At 39.0% G+C, this 20,494-nt stretch overlaps 1 protein-coding gene across 7 annotated transcripts in view; it reads left to right on the top strand.

The window, feature by feature from the left end:
- LOC124165218 (RNA binding protein fox-1 homolog 2) overlaps positions 1–20,494 on the top strand; it is a 126,923-nt gene that overhangs the window by 68,990 nt on the left and 37,439 nt on the right. For 6 of the 7 annotated variants that reach the window (XM_046542505.1, XM_046542504.1, XM_046542501.1 and 3 more), the window contains exons 2-4: positions 555–974; positions 10,889–11,254; positions 12,979–13,032. In XM_046542505.1, the coding sequence (XP_046398461.1) occupies positions 558–974; positions 10,889–11,254; positions 12,979–13,032 (837 nt within the window). In that variant the 5' untranslated portion in view covers positions 555–557. The remainder of the gene's footprint in view (positions 1–554; positions 975–10,888; positions 11,255–12,978; positions 13,033–20,494) is intronic. The other variant, XM_046542500.1, reaches the window with a different exon arrangement.

The following is a 20,494-nucleotide window of genomic DNA, read 5'->3' as shown; positions in this document are numbered from 1 at the left end:
TTCCTTATTGGTTAAAAAAATAATTTATTGAGTCCTAAAAATTGACGGACAAGTATATTTGAAAAATGATTTTCAGTGAAATCAGATAAGTCATGCGTCATGGATGAAATCCACCTTTTTAAAACGATTTGCCGATATTAGAAGCCGGTTATTGATACATGCCAGTTGTGCTACTACATTTATGTCACCAATAAGTTCGAATCCAAGTGATTGTTTCTTGGCAACTTACATCCTCGTCGTTGGTATTTATCCAGTGCACGTGACTGGGCGCTAAGATTCTAGTTTCGTGTAGCGATTTGATGGTTTGAACGAGTTGGATTCTTGAGTGATTTTGCTCCAATCAAAATTACAATTGAAAAACCTAAGACATTTTATCAAGTCATTTCATCTCAGCTTTACGAATTTGAGAGTTATTTATGTTCTCCATCTCGTTTTCACAATGTAATTTAAATTAATTTTAACTTATGGGCAGTATATTCTTTATCGTTACTATAGCTTTAAAATCTACCTTATCATGTAATTAACATTTCCCTTTTCCGTCTCTTTTTTTGCAGCACATGGTGCAGACGGGGGTGTCTGGCACCACGGCGGGCGGTGGGTCGCCGTATGCGGCGGCCGCCGCCGCTGCAGCCGCCGCCGCGGCCGCCGCTGCGTACTCCCAGAACGGCGCCGCGGCCGCCGCCGCGCCCACGGCGACGCCCACCGCGGCGCCTCCGGGTGCGGCCGGCGGCCAGCCCTCGGTGGCTGCGGTAGGCGGCGGGGGTGATGGCGGAGGGGGAGGGCCTAAAGTGGTGCAGGACGGCGGGGGCAAGGACGCCGCGAGCGCCATCCAGCAGCAGCAACAACAGCAGGCGGCCTCCGGGGGATCGTTTACTCCTCCGGTGGTGTCCTCGTCAGCGTCCGTGGTGCCCGTAACGTCCTCCGCCAACGCAGTTCCCACGGCGAACGGAGTCGAGCAGCAGACGGTCAGCATCGTAAGTGTCCTCCCCGCATTCGCGCGGTAGCCGACCGTTCGGTCGTGGATTTTTACCCCTCTCGGTTTATCCTTTATATTAATTCGTTGATCTCGCCATCCTTTCGGGTTTTCGCCGCGTTTCTGTCATAGGTTGATAACAGTTTCGCAGGAATTCCACCAGGTGTCAGGTCGAAGTCGACTAGGTAGTGAGAACTTCCACCTGATGACGCCTGCTGGAATCCTGGCGAAACTCTTTTAACTGTCAACCAGTGGCGTAGCCAGAGGGGGTCTGGAACCCCCGAAGTATAAATACGCAATTATTTTCCTCTATAAGAGAAAAAATTGAAAAATCATGGATTTACAAAATATTTCTTTGAAAAATGAATTTTTATCGATTATGAAAAGTGTTAAAATTAGTTTAAAGCCCTGATCTTAGTACCCTGAATTTCATACCCACCCTGGTTTCGGTCGCCCTCTTCTCCCCCCCCCCCCCCCCCCCGATATTAATTCCTGGCTACGCCACTATGTCAGCCTATGACGAACAACGAGGCGGAAACCCGAAAGACGGAGAGATCAACGAATCAAGAACACTAAGGAAGACTACGAAACAATATTATCCTTTTTAGTGGTCTGGTCTATTATGGGACATAAGCCGTTCCAAAGATGGTATATTAGGATTCGGATTGGTGTGGTGGCTTGAGGGTTGGCTTGCCACTCCCTGGGTCTAGCTTCATATCCCGGAGATTAGTTGGAGGCCGCCCTATCCCTACTTGTAGGACGTGATTTTTCCCCCTTTTGGTCATCCTTTTTATGGCTGGTCTATTATGGGAAATAAGCTATTACAAAGATGGTCAATTGAGGATCGGGTTAGTGTGGTGGCTTGAGGTTTGGCTTGCCACACTCTGGGTCCGGCTTGAAATCCCGAAGATTGGTTGGAGACTGCCCTATCCCTGCTTAAGTGCTTTGTGATGAGCACCTAAAGTGCACCACTCCTTCCATCAAATGGGATGATAAGGCGTGGTTCTAGGGCGCCTTTCGTTAAGAGCGAATGCCGACGCTAGTTTTCTCTCCTTTATTCGTTCCTTACCATTTCCTTATAACGCAAATAAACTCAGTTGTCGGTCACCACCTCCATATAATATACCATATCAAGATGGTCAAGTGCATCCTTGCGGCTTCCTTATAGTCAATCAGAGCGCGTCTTGTGCAAGACTGGTGACTGCTGTGTCTCGCCAAACCGTAAGTGGATGTTAGGTCCTTAAATTGGGTATAGCTGTACGCACTAGAAGTGAAAAGGATATTAAGGCTTCCCTGAGCGAAATTTTAAATTGAATTTTATCTAAGCTAAGAATTTAGTGTTGAATATAGTCAAAGAAAAAATAGAAAATATCAAGATTCTGCGTAGGTAACCCCGCCTCTATTAGTCTCTGGTTAATAACGTGGAAAAATTGGGCGAGTGAAAGAGAGCATAAAAGAAGTTCATAGAGACATCCGGTTAGATACATTGCAAACAAAAGCTCGGCAAACTTCACCATAAAATGTAATAACGGAAAGAAGATGCAAGTCTCCTTTGATATGAATGGCATGGAATTCAACTATTACCGACTGCCCCTTCGTTTTGAAATTTTGTATTGCGGATTACGTCTTCCGGCTTTCTCCTTATGGTTTACAGAAACCATTGTCGTACCTTAGTTTTTCCTTTAGGGAAGTTAGTTCATATATAATTTAATTTTATCTTCCAAAAGTGCACGCAGTCTCAAAAATCGAATAGGTAGAAGAACTTGGCACCCAAAAGGATCACCGTCCTGTTTTGGGTAGCCACTCCGTGAACAAATCGGTTGTAGTTGAGGGAATAACAATTAAAAATATAACTAAAATTATTAGGGTTTTGTGAGACGGTGTGTTTTCTATGATTTGTTAAGCCGCTCCTAACGGAGTGGTTTTTTCGGTTCATTTGTGGGCTACTGAAGTTTTCCTATTGATCTGGGAAGAACAATCTGTTTTATTTACTCCGAGAGAGATGGTTAAGGTGTTACTCTATCGTGATATTTGGTTTTCGTCTGTTATTTAAGAATCTTGGATCAAGATTGAGATATTTGTTTAAATATTTCCTGGAGTTTAGGGCAACGTATATTATACAAAAAAGCTATAGCCAACGTTTCGATTTATTTAAAATCATCATCAGGGCTACGAAAGAAAAAATATAAGAACAATATAAAATACAAAGATAACAACGATATACAATATTTTTACATAAAAATGTTATGTTGGCTATAACTTGTTTGTATAATATACGTTGACGTAAACTCCAGGAAATATTTAAACATGTATTAAACGAGGTCAGGATTGAGATATTTCCATCTGCTTGTGTGGCCAATGAATAGTCCTTTGTCATTACATTGTTAAAAGTTCTCACCTACCGTGTTCGTGAGGCGAAGATGATGGCATTCCATACGCTAAGTTTTTTTATTATTTTTGTTCCTACAATTTTCTATTAGTAATGCATCTTTGAATCATGTAATTTGTTTTCTTCATATCTTAAGAGAGCGATTTTTTCATTTGATGTCATAATTTCAATCGCTCCAACCCAACCCTATTTTAATGGTCCTATTATTGATTATATTCGTTAGCAGACTAGCCTTAGAGAGCGTTTAAGGTACTATCGTCAGCAGTTTCAAATGCAGTATTAAATATAGCTTCATTCTCCTATGATTAGTCTAAAACGGAAAAATAAATCCTGGTCTGCGCTGATTTGTTATGTTCATTTTCTTCTGGATGTCCGAAAGAGAAATCTTCTTCAGCGGAGAACCGATTAATAGTAGGTACGTGTATGTGCATTGCGGTCTCAGAGATCATTGAGGAAGAAATCTTAATGTAACAACTTGTGCACCCTACCCCTGTCATCCCTGATGACTGCTTGACGCCTTACCTTGGAGGCAGAGTGTCGCACGTGAAGAAGTGACAATTTCCTCGCCGACGCGTGAAGAGGGAATGTGTGCAAGAAATTAACGAGCCAGTGTGCTTTCCCGGGAATCATTTTCGGTAGCGAGAGATGGACATGGTTTCATCTTTTTCGGCTTCACATCCATCCCGCAGATATTTATTTGAAACTGCTGAAATGCGATTCTTGCCGCTTTTTTTCTGGTCGACTAAATCCGTGTTTTATTTAGCTTCATTCTTATCACCTGCTTAAGTGGCATTTGTTAAGTTTTGATGTATGTATGTTCACAATCTTATAAACAAAAGTTATCATTATCCTCGTTTTAGTCTTCCTCGTTAAAACCCATTTTCAAATAAACTTTCAAAACAGCAGTGGGTAAAACAATTGCAGCAACCTCGTGCCTCGTACCTTAAAGCATCAGGGGAAGAGCTTTTTTCGGTTTATTTATATGCCCGTCACGATTGTGAGTACTCATTTGAAATATTTTCATGCCCTCAGTATTAGTAATCAGTAGGTCATGCGAATTTTTCATTTAATTGCACAACTTTGTTCTGTTCAGTTCAAAAATTTTTTTATGACGACACATATTATGCAGAGATATTAGGTGGTATTAAAGGACCGTATATGCCGCTTGCTCCATTGATGCTGTGATTTAGCCTGCCCACTTCCCCTGAGTACTCAAGCTCTCGTGTACCACAAGACTTGTAGACGTACAGAACCTTTGTAAGCGAGTGTCATCATACTAGGACCAACAACATGGCGGACTGGGCCTTCTGTGGTCGCTTCAATTGTATGATGTCATTCCCATGACTGTGGTTTATGGTAAGGCCGGCTGTTTCGGTGGCGGCAGAGAGGGGGCCCTCATGGTGAGCCGCTCATTTATGCTGCTCCCGCCCCCGCCATACGTCACCCGTTGCTGCGGAGGGACTCTCCGCCCCTCGTCCTCATCATAATGAGGAAGTGAAGTGTTGTCGTGGGGACGGGAGGCGAGTCAGCCTCCGCGAGGCATGGACCGTTTAGGGGTTTTCAGGGCAATTGTTCCTCTGCGTCCCGCAACACCCTCCCCTCTCCCCCTCATTGTTGTCGCACTGTTTTGTGCCCAAAAAGGGAAACCCCTCTGCGCTCCCTGTGATGTTCCTATGCGTATCCTAACGCATTGACAGAGGAGGCGCATCGCGTGCGCGTTCTCAATTACGTAATGTGTCCGTGGCGTTTCATCGCATTTAAACGGTTCTTTTCTTTTTTTACTTTCGAACGCCACCATACGCCCAGGGGGGGGGGCGTTGTTTTTCCGACGCTTCTTTCTCCGGTTCGAGGATATTTTTTCTTCGTATTTGATGCGATTGAGTCAACATTCAAACCATTAAGTCGTTTACATCTCCATCCTTTTATACCCTTGCGTTCTCGCCTTTGGTCCCAGTTCTATCTGCCAGTTGTAACTGGAGGGTTTTTGGTTAAATTCTATGTAAGAGTGAAGTGATCGTCCGCGTCGTTGAACAGTGATTGTGTTATTGCAAGATCATCCAATCGTTTGAAGCTGAAATGTTCGGATATCCGAAGGTAGCAAGGATGAATTTTTAGAATAACCATAAGATTGGAATACGTGTTTAAAATTTCCCGTTCGCGGGATATAACTAATTAACACTCTTGGGAATATCTCCTTTTATTCATCGATACCTGCAATTTGTGTCTTAGCATCCTTATTTAATTTCATCTCCTCAATCCACTGCGTTATTTTTTTATTTAATCGTTATTGAAGTCAGGAAGTACTTTTAAATCGTCTCGAATTTCATTGTTGTAGTCTTTAATCGCTTCTTTTCCGACCCCGTTTAAAATGCTGAAATGGCTGAGATATAGAAGAAGGGTCTTCAATCGCTTTCATTGCCCTATTTTATATTGTCGTGGAAGTGTTTCCATCTTACTAATATCGCAGGCATGAGCACACACGATATCAACTGCCGTTTCTCTACCCGGTTTTATAATGGAACCTCTCGCAGCCATATTTTTGGAAAATTCATTTTTGTCTCTTGGAATTATTCCAAAAATGAAACCACTCGATATTATAATTCCAGACGTCGCATTTCTCTCGAGTCTCGAAATTATCTGAGCTGAGTGAAAAATATATTAAATGAGTTCTTGAGATGCCGTCGTACTTTTCCGAATACCGTTGGGACCCTAGTAATTATTTATGGTTCCTAAAATAAAATTCATGTGACTGTCCTTTTTCCCCCAGTCGTATTTTTCATTTGGTCTTGTTTAGAGTTCTTCAAAATTAGATTTTTGGTATTTTTTTTCAAAATCTGGGATTTCTCAGGCTTCCTTCGTCAAAAACATGCATTGAGGTTGATCATAATGGTGCGTGCTCTTATAAATAAAACGTAGTGTTTTCGTAAGATTTTACTTTTTCCCGGCGTATGATGGCGGTGAATTCTTCTCGGGTTTCCATCCGGGTGAGCTCCATCTCCATCGCTGCCGACGTTTCGATAGAATCCTTTTCTATCGTCATCAGGGCCGATGACGATCGGCCCTGATGACGATAGAAAAGGATTCTATCGAAACGTCGGCAGCGATGGAGATGGAGCTCACCCGGATAGAAACCCGAGAAGAATTCACCGCGTAGTGTTTTCGCTTCCGTAGTCAGTATTTCGTACTTATCAGTGTCGTAAAATTTCGTAACATTTACTGAAGGAAGCCTTGTAATCATCAGAATATTTCTTCCCGAAAAAAGGAAACAGGCTTCGATTTGTGTGAAAAATTCACAGAGAAAAAGTCATTCGCCTTGGCCAGGATTCGAACTCGGGTTGAAGCTACCGAGGCGTCATTCCTCTCTGTGGATATTTGTGGGCACAACCGGAAATCCTGGTCGAGGCGAATGATTTTTTTCCTCTGTGGATTTTAAGCACAATTTGCGCATTGCGGGTGACTCCCGTAAAAAGTTATCACTGTGGCTAGTCCCGTTATACTTAAAATTAGGCTTCGACTTCTTGCGCTATATGAATTTGAATGATACGTGCTACTCCGTACTCCACCTCATTGTCTGTGACATTATTTCCCATTTCTATAAATTTCTCTCGAGTTTTCAATTGGATGTGAAAATGCATCCTGTCCGACGTCCGTCCCTCGTCCTCAGGAAATGATGAGAAAATGGGATAATATTCGGCGTGTCTCGGTGCGGTTTTTGTTCATTCTTTGAGGACTTGGAACGTCAAGTTGGCTTCGCAACGTTTACTTGGCTAGAAACTCGAGATCACTTAAACCTGTTTATTCGCCAGGAAAATTCCAGATGTTTACTTAAATAATACATTGAAATATTTCCGAAGGATTCATTCGAACCACATGTTTCGTTGTTAAAATAACATTATCAAGTGCATCATGTGCCTTAGAGTTCTTATTTAAATATAAGGAATAAATATATTAATGGAAGAACTCTAAGGTACATGATTCTTGTGATAATGTTGTTGTAACAACGAAAGGCGTCGTGTTCGAATGAATCCTTTGGAAATATTGCATTGCCTTCATCATCATCACCGGTCAACAATCCTAAGATTGGTATGACGCAGCTCTCCACTCAATTCTCTTATCAGCTAATTTATTCACACCTACTTATTTCTTCTTTTTCACATCCTTCACCTGTTCCATATATTTCTTTAGAGGCCTTCCTCTTCCGTTCTTGCCATCCACTTATCCCTCGACGATTGTCTTCATCAGGCCGTCATGCCTCAAAATGTGGCCTCTTAGGTTGTTCCGTCTTCTTATTAAGGATTTCATGAGGCTTCTATTTAATTAATATTAAGAGCTTCCACCACTGGCAGCCTATCATACAAGATCTCCAGATGTTAGTTCACTATTCCCCAATCTTTGTGCTCTGTGGATGATTTTTTTTACGATGTGTGCGATGTCCCGTTTCCCCGCATCATTCCTCCGAATTCCCGCGACCATCCCGCTCCCTCGCCCTCCTTTCACTCTCACGCCAATAAACCCTCAAACGAATGCTTCCGTCCCTCACAATTTCCGCCTCTCGCGTTCCCATCTCCCGCTCTTCCCTTTCTTCCTTCTCCATTTCCTACTCCATACATGGCTGAGCCCAGACTCGGTGTTGATTTTTTGATGTTTCGAGCTTGTGATTGTTTTAACTTCTTCTTCCCTCACACATAAGTCCACGTCGGCCTTTGACTCGAGCGTGGATCCTAAGGCCTGGTTACACGCGGTGGCGTAGTCAGGATTTTGAAATTTGGGGGGGGTTTTCCGGATATTTTGGGGCCCTTCTCCGTGGGGTGTATGGGAAACAACCCAGGGCAAGGGTCCGGGAATTTTGTTATGCTGAAAACGTGATTTTTAAGGCTTAAAAACAGCAATTTTTACTAGTATTTATCAAAACAAAGTATTTATTTATTTATTGAGGCCATCTTACTCGTTTAATGGCTCACGAGGGGGGGAGGGCTTGTAACCCGGAAACCCTCCCCCCCATGGATATCCCACTGGTTACTCGCTAAATTAACACGTACGAGTTAGTGTGTGAATGAATGAAAGATTTTGGTGAAACGGAACATGCACGAACGCATGAACCAAATTAGAACTGGTTCTATTTTGTGTTCGTGCACTCGCACAAGTTGGGTGGCTTCATTCGGTGCATTTTCTTGTTCGTTCACGCTTTCATACATTTAGACATTAACTCGTGCGTGTTTATGTATCTCGTAACCAGGTCTTAAGAGAACGTATATCTAAGACGAGATGAGTGTGCTTTTTGACCGTAACTGGCTTTTGTACCTCTTTTTTTTTTGCTGGAATGCCGCTCGTGCGGGTGGTAGCTTTGGTGCTTTTGTACTCATCCTTGATTCCTCTTGAACTCGTCAGCTTTTGGAAATGACGTCACCTTTTGGTTAAGTCAGCAGCACCGGTGTTTTTCCTCGTAGGAATCTCCTCGTATTTAAAATGACTCATTAATCCTGCTTTACTGGTCTATTTTCCTGGCCATATTACTTGTTTTAATCGAATCGTGGTCATGTTGAATATTTTAGGATATAAGTATTAGGTCTTTTTTTTCAATGCATTAAATGTTACCTCGTTATATTTTGGCAATTTATATTTATATGTCAAATTTTGAATGGGAGATACTGAAAAAATTTGGACAAGGGTCTACTGTAGACATTCTGAAAATTTCAATGTGATGACATAACTTTTAGACAAGTAATACTTCTCATAAAAAAACTGACCTGACCGAGGGGGTGTAATGCTTCCTCTTAATTTTTGCGGGCAAGCGAACATACGCTCCAATGCACCAGTACGCACCCTGAAATAGGCAAAACTGATCAGTTATTCAGGCCTTCGATTGGGCACAGTTTAATAATTTGAACCAATAACATATAGCATTTGATAAGATGAGGTAATGCATTCTTGCTCGCTTCGCTTATTTTATTCTTGCACAATAATATCCATCGTGTTTTAAAATTGTTTTTATTGCATTCTACGCCAAATGGTGGTGCTAGTCGCTATCGAGTGAATAAGTGAAAGGGTAAAAGGGATGAAGTAAATCCCTACCAATCGAAAATCAGCCCTTGTCCCCTCTTTTATTTTGAGAAATGAATGTCCGTCGCAGATATTTCATCAGTCGTACTTTCAGAGCCGGCCTCCGGTATATCCACTCGCTTCAATGTGATATACTTGGCGAAGCAAGGCTTCACCAAGCATCGCACTAGTTACTTAATGATATTGACAAAGAAGCAGTGCAATTGCGATTATACCAAGCTTGAAAGAAATATGAATATGTCTGAATAAATAATCTGGAATGCGATGAATGCTGGCATTTTTATTTACGTATGCTACAATCATGGTAATGTTGCCTACGTTCAGGAAGTGCTGAGCCTTGTGTTATTCGGTTTTTCGTTGCGAGCGATTTTGCAAAATTGATGTTGTTCGCTCGTCAAACACGTGGAACTGTTTTGGACTTTTTTTAAAACCAGTATTCTGAGGCAATCGGTTGAAATATGCCGCGTGACTCTAAATAAACTCCCAAGGCCGGTTTCGTATCCCAATTTTGTTGTTGAGATTAGTTATTTTCTCCCTCTTTCTTGCGTGTGCATGACCAATCCACTGCTTTTGCCTTCGTGGCTGTTATCGAGACAGAATTCGCGTTGTAGAATGACCTAAAATTTGGGTAGTTTCGAGGTCGTCGGGTGGGAGTCATTCGTGGAAAATCGAAATTCCTGGACGTTCTCTCGACGTCCTCTTCAGAGGCGCCATAATCAGAGGCCCATTCACGCGAGGGAAAGGTAGAAATGAGCTGAAACCCTGGCCAGCTAGCAGCTTAAGGCCCCGGGCCTGGCTTATTTCCACGAAATTGGGACGCTTTTGTGCCGATGCGGTTTCTAATGTTTTTTTTTTTATATTTTTGTGAACGACACCGCTAAATCTACTTATGAATTTCTAGCCGGAGAGGAAATTAAGGGAAGAAGTGAGAGTTTATTAATATTTGCGATTACACGTACCAATTTTAAATCTCCGTTCCGATGGATTATTGACATAAACGAGAAATATTAATCGAAATTAAGTTTTATGCAGTGAAATATAATTTTCAAAATCAAGTAGCAAGAGAACATAAAGAGCTATTGTTGCGTCGCTTTGGGATTGTATTGAAGTGAGAATGTTAAGCATTATGGGATCAGCGAAAAGTATAAGGAAACGGACGGAAAAAGCGGGCGGACGGTATTCCCAAGTTTTTTAAATTGTGCTGTTCTTTTCTTTACTCCTCCGATTTTCAAGCTTAAAAATAATCTTGAAGTTCAATCGTCCATAAAAAAATATCAAACATTATTTTTTCATTTAAATAGATAATTACTCCAAATGAAAATACAAATGATATCTGGAAAACATGTATGTATCATGTAATTTTTTTAATTACCTGGCTGCTGGACACCCTAATTCAATGAGTGTCCTTGGTTATCCGTGGAGACCTGACAAGTGTTCTCTTTCTCCCCCCCTTCCATCTCCCGAAGCAGACGGAACCGGAGGCGGCCGCCGCTGCAGCCGCCGCCGCAGCCGCCGCCGCGGCAGCCGCAGCGTCCCAACAACAGCAGCAACAGCAAGGCGTGGCGACGACGGGCCCGGGAGGTGCCCCCACGGCAGCCGGAAACTCGCCCAAGGAGAACAACTCGTCTTCGGCCATCAAGGACGAGCCTCAGAGTCCGGCGACGACGGCCGGAGTCGCCGGGGCAGCCGCGGGACCCGGCGCGGGGTCGGAGGCGTCGAATGCGCTGGTCGCCGTCAACGCGTCGTCCGTCGGGAAGAACCAACCCAAGAGGCTGCACGTGTCCAATATACCATTTAGGTTTAGGGATCCAGATCTGAGGGCCATGTTTGGGGTGAGTTTTCATTTTATTCTTGGTCTTTTACCGTTGTATTTACGTTATAGTTTTTTATAATTGTCTAAGGACCACTTTTTCTCCCTACCTCGCCTTAGGCTTGCGTCACAGTTTAGTATTACCACATCCGTGGAGTAGCAGTGCAGTTTCGATGAAGTGAGGTCCTATGTATCGTGGTTTCATAATTTAGTTTGCAAACTCACTAATGTTTTGATTTTGCCTGGCCAGTGCCACGGCACATGCATGGGCTCGTTCTCTCGGTTATTGAGATGGAGTTAAAGTGAAATTCTCAGGTATTCTCTCTTTAATTCAAAATAAAAGAATTATTTAATAAGATTAAATAATTATAGCCCGTGAAAAAATAATTCGTGATGGATGTTTTTCATGCCTCAGTTCAGTAAGAATGATTATTTGGGACTGCGTGCTTGTTGCAGTTGAACGTAGATGTTCGGTGGTGTAATTAGCCTACGAATCCATTCAAATATGTGGTTATATTATATGTATATTTTAAACTCAGATTTTGTTATTTTGAAAGCCACCGGGAAATCGAATTATTCGCAAGTGCTCTATGAAAAGAAGAAAAATTGATTGTCTGTTCAGAAAAAGTCTTGGGATTTTTTTTCTGCTGATATTTGTCTTTTTTTCAGGACCGCCAGTGATTTGATTTCAGTATGTTTTCTTTCAATCTTTCACCGGAAGTAATAAATGAGTTCTCCCATTTCGAATAAGTGTTTTAGAGGAGCCTCGTTGGTGTGCGATTGCTTCCTACATTTTATGTACTTGAAGCTACATTTTACTAATAACATTTGCGTTGTGGCTGTGCCGGTGTAAATTACTTATTTACAAATATAATGTCACTTTCTCTTGTCACATTACATACGCAACCGAATCCTCTTGCGTAATCTGCGTTGTCAAAAATATGCCAAGGTATTCGTTCTTTAATGTGTATTCACTCTTATTTTGTCACTTAAGGAATGAGGCAAAGTGCGATACTGAATGGGGTTCTGCACGATTCGTGTTCGCCGAGAAGTTTCCTGTCTAATATAATCTATTGCTAGGGCTCATCGCCTCATCGAAACTGCACTGAGATAAATGGACATTTTTTGTCTTTGAGCTATCATCAAAGCTCCAGAAACTTAAATTCCTTTATTTTAGCATTTTTTTTATATTTTTTTGGGAAAAGTATCCATCGAATTTTTTGTGGCAACTAGCGTAACAGTCGCCAAATTTTCCATTCGAAACCTTCATAATTCAGCTATGTTATCAATTCGTTGCCCTGATTGCAGCAATTATATATTTTGCTATGCATATTGTTTGAAACAAATTTCCGTGATCAGTTAGGTTTAACTATATTAACTAGATGTACATAATGTTTAAATGTTTGCAGAAATTGTTATAAATGTTTTATTTTATGATTTTCTTCACGTCGGAGTTTTATTCTCAAAATATGTATGTACTAGTGCTGTCAAAGTAGAGACAATGAATAATTTTCTTTGTTTCGGGTGTGAAATTTTCGGAAAGAGGGAAGGCTTTAATTGGAAATCCATTTTCTAGTTTTTGGTCCTTTTCTTCTTTGCGACTTGCATGAGGTCTTGTAGTTGTGTAGATTATATGCTTGTATTTTTCCTGATTGGTTTTCCGTCCCACGAAAAGTTGTCTAATTCGCTATAATTTCTCTTCCTCTTTCTTGGCCGATGTTCGTCCGTTCTACGATTGTATTGCAGCAATTCGGCCCTATTTTAGATGTGGAAATTATTTTTAATGAGCGAGGGTCTAAGGTAAGCAGATCACTTTTCGTTTCAATTTTATTACTTGAATTATTAATATTTTCACTGATTATTTTGTATGAACCATTGCCATTGTCGATTGGAAACTTTTATTGTTTATTTGACAGTCATTTTTGGTGAATGATTCCATTAATCTGTGATCGTACCAAGTCTGAGTTTTTCATGACGGTGACGTCCCTGGATGTAGGAAACAAGCTCCAATGTATATAGCCGTTTCCTTTGACGTTAATGAATGGTATTATTCAGATATTTTGGCTTAACTACTATCTACTTTGGCCAAGATTGTTCGTAGAATTTTCCAATCCCATTTGAAACATTCGCATAGATAGATTACACCACACCCACCCTTTCAGGGTTATCGATCAGAAAACGAAATCGCAAAAGACGCGTCACTAGTGGCGCCAACTAACGGGAAGCTGCGGAACTAGGGTTCAGATTATGCGACAAGGATGTATTTTCGTCGCGTCGTATCATTTGAAACAAATGAAATGCGATGATGGAAAGGCTCCCAGTTTTTTTCCCTTAAAAAGTCAGCGGTATTGTTCGCAATTCTCCGGGTTTCTTTGAGAGAGTCCGATTATCGCTCTTTGCCGTTGTATTGGTATTTACTCGAAGCAAACAGTTATTCAAGGGAAGTTATCCCTTAAAATTTCACTTTCATCGCATTTTTGGTGCTTAAATGTAGTTTTTGACTCTATGTTGCAATTTTTATAATTGTAATTTGATCAATATAAATCGTAGTATTCATGAACTTGGATTGTAAGTATTTAAATAAAGTCATTTTGAATGAATAATAAAATATTTTAGCATAGATTCATCACTAGACTAATATAGTCTCATCACAATATATTACAGTTTTATTCTCTTTCACTTAATTTGTCATTTCCAAAGAAATTTTTTCATGAATGAGCATTACATCTTTCTGGCCAATGCCGTTTTTTGAGCAGTATAAAAGTGTCAGGGAAAGGAATTTAGTGTCTTTTGCCGAACATCATTGGACCTTGGATTTCTTCTCCCGGGATGTCGCCAAAATTTATTTCCCTCTAGCCTCTAGTGGGAAGTCTTTATCCTAGATGTTATTGTAAACATTTCACCAAAACTGCAGTGAATGAATGCTTATAATATTTGAGAAAAAGTTAATTTTGATTGCCAAAATTATGTCATTGCCACTTTTTACAGAAGTTCTTATGTAGCACTAAAGTTGTGTTCATTGCATGTGGTGGTTACTCTAAATGTGTATTGAAGTATTTTTTTAAATCTGTAATTGCATAAAAATCATTAAAGCTGCATATCCCTACAACTATAAAGCAATTAATATTTTTTTATGCCTTGCATCAGGAGAAATAATTGACAATGGACGTCTTTAGTATTCATGTAATGTTTTTATAAATATAATTTAGATTGTTGTTTGGGGTCTGAGAAAGTGTCACCCGGCTTGCTAACTTCTTTTATGGCCCCAATACTTGGAAACCAATCGCTAATTTGTTTATGATCTGATTGTGCATTTTCATCCATACATGTTGGAATCACTTCTAAATGTGTAAATACATTCCATTAAATTTTGACTGGAACTTATATACATACATATATATGCATGAACATTAGTCATTCAGTGATGAACTTTCACAATTGTGATTTTTAATTTAAGTAAGAAATTCTTTTTTATTTGCTATCCATTTACATGTTATGTGCTAACTAAATATGGAGCTTGCAACTGTTAAGGAAGTTGTGCATATATTTGAATCTTTCTATTAATATCTGTCTATTCTTATTGCCTGTCTATCTAACAATCAGTGGCAGTGATATCTTTTTATCCGGAGATTATTATTTGTCTGACAAGCAATTCATTCACTGTAGTCTAGTGAAAATGGGCCAAGGATTGACTAATTTTCTAAAATATTTAAGGGATACAAAGGTGGATTAAAAAAAAAATTCTTTGAATAAAGTAAGGTATTCGTAAAGCAACTTACGCTCTACTAGATTTCTCCTAAGAAGCACTTCTTGCTATTCCAATTTTGGAGAGTAATCCGCTTTGTATCTCTTAATTTAGCTTTTCTTCACAGGTTTGTCTAAAATAAATACTTGGCTGTTTATTATTTGTTGGATTTTCTATCTACTACTTGCATTCAATAGTTGTTTGATAATCGGTTCTCTTGAACAGTAGGATTAAAAGTAAGTGGATTCCTGAAAAGTTATGAGAATCTATGTCAATGTCAGGATACAGCCACCAACAAGCTAATTAGCTTTGTTCTCAATGAAAGTTTTGATTTGGAAGCTCTTGGTCAAATATATTCATTTGCTTGATAATCGTAATTAATTAATGTAAAATGTAAAGCCCAATTTTGGGTGTAATGAATAGTGGGAAATGGGCTACTTATGACCCTTCACGTCATTATTGTGTTGAGAGTTGTTGATCTTGAGTATCTATTTACACTAAATAGGGGTCAAAGAGGAAAACCTGGTTAATTTTAGAGTAAATGTGTTACCCGCTCAATTTTATGCATTGCATCTGTGGAAGGTTGAAAATAGTGTGAATCCTATTCCCTTTTACTTACGTAGTTTGCTATGTTGTCTCATGTAATTTTTGCATCCTTGAGCCCATTTTTTGCTATTGGTGTGATTCAGAATTTTAGCCTTAAATATAATATTAGTTAGCATTAAAGTTTTTACTTTAACATGTTTTTGTAATTTTTAACTTAATTTATCAACCTTAATTGCCTTTCTTTTTGGGTGACATTTACATACAAAATCATTGCATAGGGAAAAATGCTTTCCTGAGTTATGATAACTGTAGAGGTATCTTGAAATACCATTTGATTCTAATTTATTTTAACCTAATTCCAATGCCCACTTAGTCAGTGGAGGTTATTGCTTTCTATGTGTAGTAGTTGTAACTTGGTTGATATAAAAATTACCCTAGTCATTCTGTAATCCAAAGGGGTGAATTAGAATGGGTGTTTCATGTGTAATCATTTTTTCTCTCATCCTGGCATTTGATGAATTCTATTTGAATTTAAAAATAGTATATTGCTAAATTCATCAATTCATTTGCTTTTTCATTTCTACTGTCACATATTTTGGCATGTTCATTTAGTTTTATTTTGTTTGAGAACCAGAATGGCTCTTTGATTTTGCCGGTGTTTAATTTAAATGGACAGTGAATGTTTTAGAGTACGGAAATAACCTCCACTTATTATATAAGGCATTTTTGGAAATCTGATTGGGTCATAGGTACAATTAAACATTAGATGAATAATCCACGTGCCTGTTTTGCCTATTTCTCACTCATTTCACACGTACCTTACCTTGCAAATTTGTCAGCCTTCTCCCTTGCTAGTGCATCCTGATCCTGCCTTGTCATCCCTTAAGAAGTTCGTCATTTTGATGATGACTTAACAAATAGAGTATTTTCTTAATCTGAATACAAGTATAAGATTGTTATTTGAAACTTTGTTGCATTACTTCATTTTTTTATTATTTCCTTAGAGTTTCAAAAACTTGAGTCAAGAATTAATTGATGGAATCTTTGGTATTTGAGCACATATTTGGGTGAAAATTAATTATCAGTTACTGGTAACCCCTCAAACCTTGTTATTCTTGCTTCATCTGGTTTCCCATTCTTTTTTCACGACATCAAAATTTTTCTTTCCAAATTCCTTGCTTCACACTTCTCTAAGCACCTGCATTCATTCATTACATATGCTATCCTTGGCATTTGTTATGTTTTCTTACCGTCGCTGTCATTTGGAAGAATTTGTTTTCTTTAAAGACTATGATAAGCAATGTGAGCTTTCTCTGATGAAGAATAGTGACTTTTGGATATCAACATTGATTTGGACTATCCCATTCATCCTATTTCTCCCACGAACTCCATTCCTAACCTAGCCTCTAAATCCTTGTGGTTTTTCTTACACTGATATATCCTGGACTCCTTTGCTGCCACGGTCGAGTGTTTATTGGATTCTTCTCACCTTTGCTGCAATGCAATTGGCCTGCCTCTCATACAAGCCTGTCTGCCCCTTTTGCTAGGTCCATGGTTGCCTAAGATCTTGCATGAATGTAGACAGATTGAAGAAAAATTATTAATCGTTGTCATGGCTGAATTAGTTTTGGAGGTGCATATGTAGACAGTATAGTGAATGTAACACTAATCTTTTATATCTCTTAGCCACATGGATATGCTTGCTGTTTGTGAAGTAAGTGCCAGATGAATTTTTTCACTGTACATTCTTCTGTGAGGAAGCTGCTAGATGCAGGCATAAACACGTATTAGCACGCCATTATGAAACAAACTGAAAGATGTTTGAATTGGCACTGATAAGTGCAAGTTAACACTCATTTTTACTAGTGCATATATTACTATTTTGAAGAAATCACCAGCAAGTCTTGTCTGAGATTCAATCTTTATTACTTCCTGGGTATTTTTTGTTTAGCTCTCTGTGTGTAGGTTTTAAACAATTCTTTTCTCTTAATTCCAGTATGATACTGGAAATTTAGTGAGTTTAAAATTCAATGGCATCAAGAAGATGCTTTTTTAAAAGTAGAATATGCTATGTTACTCTAATTAGTGTTTTCAAACCTTCTTGAGCAAGTTATAATGAATATTAGGTATTATATAATGTGGGGAAAATCTCATTGAGATACCAGAATTTTGCTTTCATTGATTATTAGATTGCTTGCGGTACATAACGCCTTGGCGTAGCTACATATGTACTTTGTTGCCATAAGTGTACTCATGCAAATTGACATTGTTTTCAACTTGTGCCTCTAGATAGGTTTAGAACTTGATGCAGTGCATCCATCAACCTGAAAAACCATAGATGTTCAGTCCATTTTTAAGTCTCATTTAGCTCGGAGAATTTTTTCTATTTTTCCAAAAACTTCTGGAAATTACATGGTGACCAATAAACTATTAGTTATTGTGGCTGCTTGCCTCAGCGCTTTGTTTATATGTTTTTTTACTTTAACTTGTACCTCTACTCATTTTTTTGACTGTGCTTATTTTTATGGATAAATCCAGATGATAGATATTGTTTTTGAGTGGATAAAAATTTCAATTAAAAGTTGTTTGGAACTTATCACAGTCAAGCTCCAGGAGATTCGATTTAAACCTTGAAAACTTTGGAAACCAAGGGAATTGTAGTAAGTAATCTGGACACCATGTAATTATATTTTATTTTTATTTCCAAGAATTATGTTTGAGTCATTAAAAAAAGCATTTTCAGATAAAAATCACATATGAATCCACAAGTAGCTGTGTGTTTTACTTTTTCCATATTTTGGTTTGTTTAGTGTTAGCATTTTAAATGAGGAAACATGAAAGGAAGTGGACCGTTATTTTTTACTGAAGGTTAACAAGTCAAGAAGCTATCTCAGACACTTATTTCTAGGTTAAAAAAAAGGGAGGTTAGTCTCTCGATTACTATTATTATTTAAGAATTGGGTCATGTGGACATGTTGTTTGGCTATTAAGTAGAAGTTTGAATTTCATTTATCATGTCCATTTTATGGTGAACCATTATCACTTGAAGTTACGACTTAATGACTCGAGTATATTTAATAGTAATGAAATTAAACATTCTGGTCGATATTGATGTGTTCAGCTGAAAAGAGATTTGAGAAGACTAAGGAGTAAGGGAAAGGAAACAAAGCAACATTATAAATCTATTAAAATACCAAGCTCCTAAATGCTAATTATGGTGGAGCTGGAGGCTGAAAAGATCTTTATGGGTACCTGGGAGCCACCGGAATTCATTCATTGAATTTCAATGCTGGAAAGAGTTCTTTGTGGTTCGATGCGCTTCTCCGTGGCAGCAACACCAACCCACCATTCAGTTACGTAGTAGTTCCTATTTCCCTTCCACCAGATCCCCTCTACCATTTGCAATACTTTTGCCATCTTGCGCTCTGGTGTGACCATACTTGAAATGGCTCTATCTATTTGTCATTAGTAGCATTCCTTTCCATCTAGATTGATGGACTCTGCTCCTAACAGCCCACCTTTTTAAAATTTCTTCTTGTGCTGTTGGCAAATGTTGCAGACATTTAACCGCTCTACTTTGTTTTGAATCCATCAGTCTTGAAAGACATTGCTGCCGTAACACTCCTCTTATTCCATCCTTATCCATCAGATTGCATTTGTGTCCACAGCAATGAGGAGGTGATAGAGATAAGCATGATGTCCTGTTTTTTTCTCCAGATAAGTCCTGTGTATAAGTCCATCTGCAAAACTTATTTCTGGCACTCACTTGTAAATAATTATGGGCATTGTTCTGCATCCTAGTCTTGTTTCTTTTTCACCAAAGGAATTATGAAAGCATTCAGATGTTTTAGTTTAATAATTGAAGCTTTTTGTTGACTACATTAATATATCTCCATCTATAATGTGGTTTTTGAAAATATCCAAGCAAAATATTTGGCAGTACTTATTGTGTGTCGTGTTTGTCTGAGTGGATTTTTTGTACATCTCAGTTTTTCTTTACATTTTAATTGAATCGTTTGTAATTTCTGGTGACACTGCTGAGTATGTTTGTATGTTTGAATCTAATTATGAATGTGCTCCACTCGTTTATTATTTTCTGTCTTTAGTTGTGCTCTTAGGGCGTGAGGAGCACACAAGCTTCTTTGTAGCTTCTTCTCTCTGTAGAGTGTCTTGCGGGAAGCGTTTTGTCCTCGGCCTGAGCAGTGCCTCTTGCCTGGAGGCTGTCATGTCATGTGGTGCTCCCTTGAGGTAGTCAATGCCTGTGCGTTTAAAAAGTCACCAATTTGCCACACTGCTACCTGTTTTACACCAAGTTCAGTTCATTTGAGCCCTTTCATTTCATCGTTAAAATTTTTATTGTCACGTCCCATGATGATGGCTTTAGAATCTGTCAATTGAAGTCTTATTTGCTTTTCTGCACTTCTTCATATATTTCCTTGCTAGATTTTCATGGGTTTATATTCACATATATACACAGGATCCTTACATTATTATTCCTATTTTGTTTTTAGAGGTTTTACATTCTATGCTCCATTTATCAAGGCCTCATCATAATTTTAGAACTTGAGAGGAACCTCAGACTTTTGATTCCCCCATTCAACCTGGAATGTTAGCACTAGCATGAATTTCTCAGAACATTTTTCATTGATCACAAAGTGACATTTTTATATACTAATTAGAACCGAATGTGGAAATCAATATCTTGGCTACTTTATCTTAGTGACTGTCTGAAGTCATGCCTGACTGGATGAGATTATAGTTAACATGTGTGGAGTGTCTAGGGTTGATCTTGTCTTCATTTAGATCATTTAACTTTGGATACCCAAAAGACTTTTCATAGTTTATTTTTCAGGTTTATTTCAAATTTAATTTTTAATGCAGGAATGTAAATGCTTGTGACTATAAATCTAAGTGGTCCATTTGTAATGATTTTGGGTATGATTTGTTTCTGCTCTCTGTAGGCTTTCAATG

This window comes from Ischnura elegans, chromosome 9, assembly GCF_921293095.1.
Source record: "Ischnura elegans chromosome 9, ioIscEleg1.1, whole genome shotgun sequence".
NCBI lineage: Eukaryota > Metazoa > Arthropoda > Insecta > Odonata > Coenagrionidae > Ischnura > Ischnura elegans.
The sequence above is the reverse complement of the archived record's forward strand: the minus strand, read 5'-3'. Positions and strand labels throughout refer to the sequence as shown.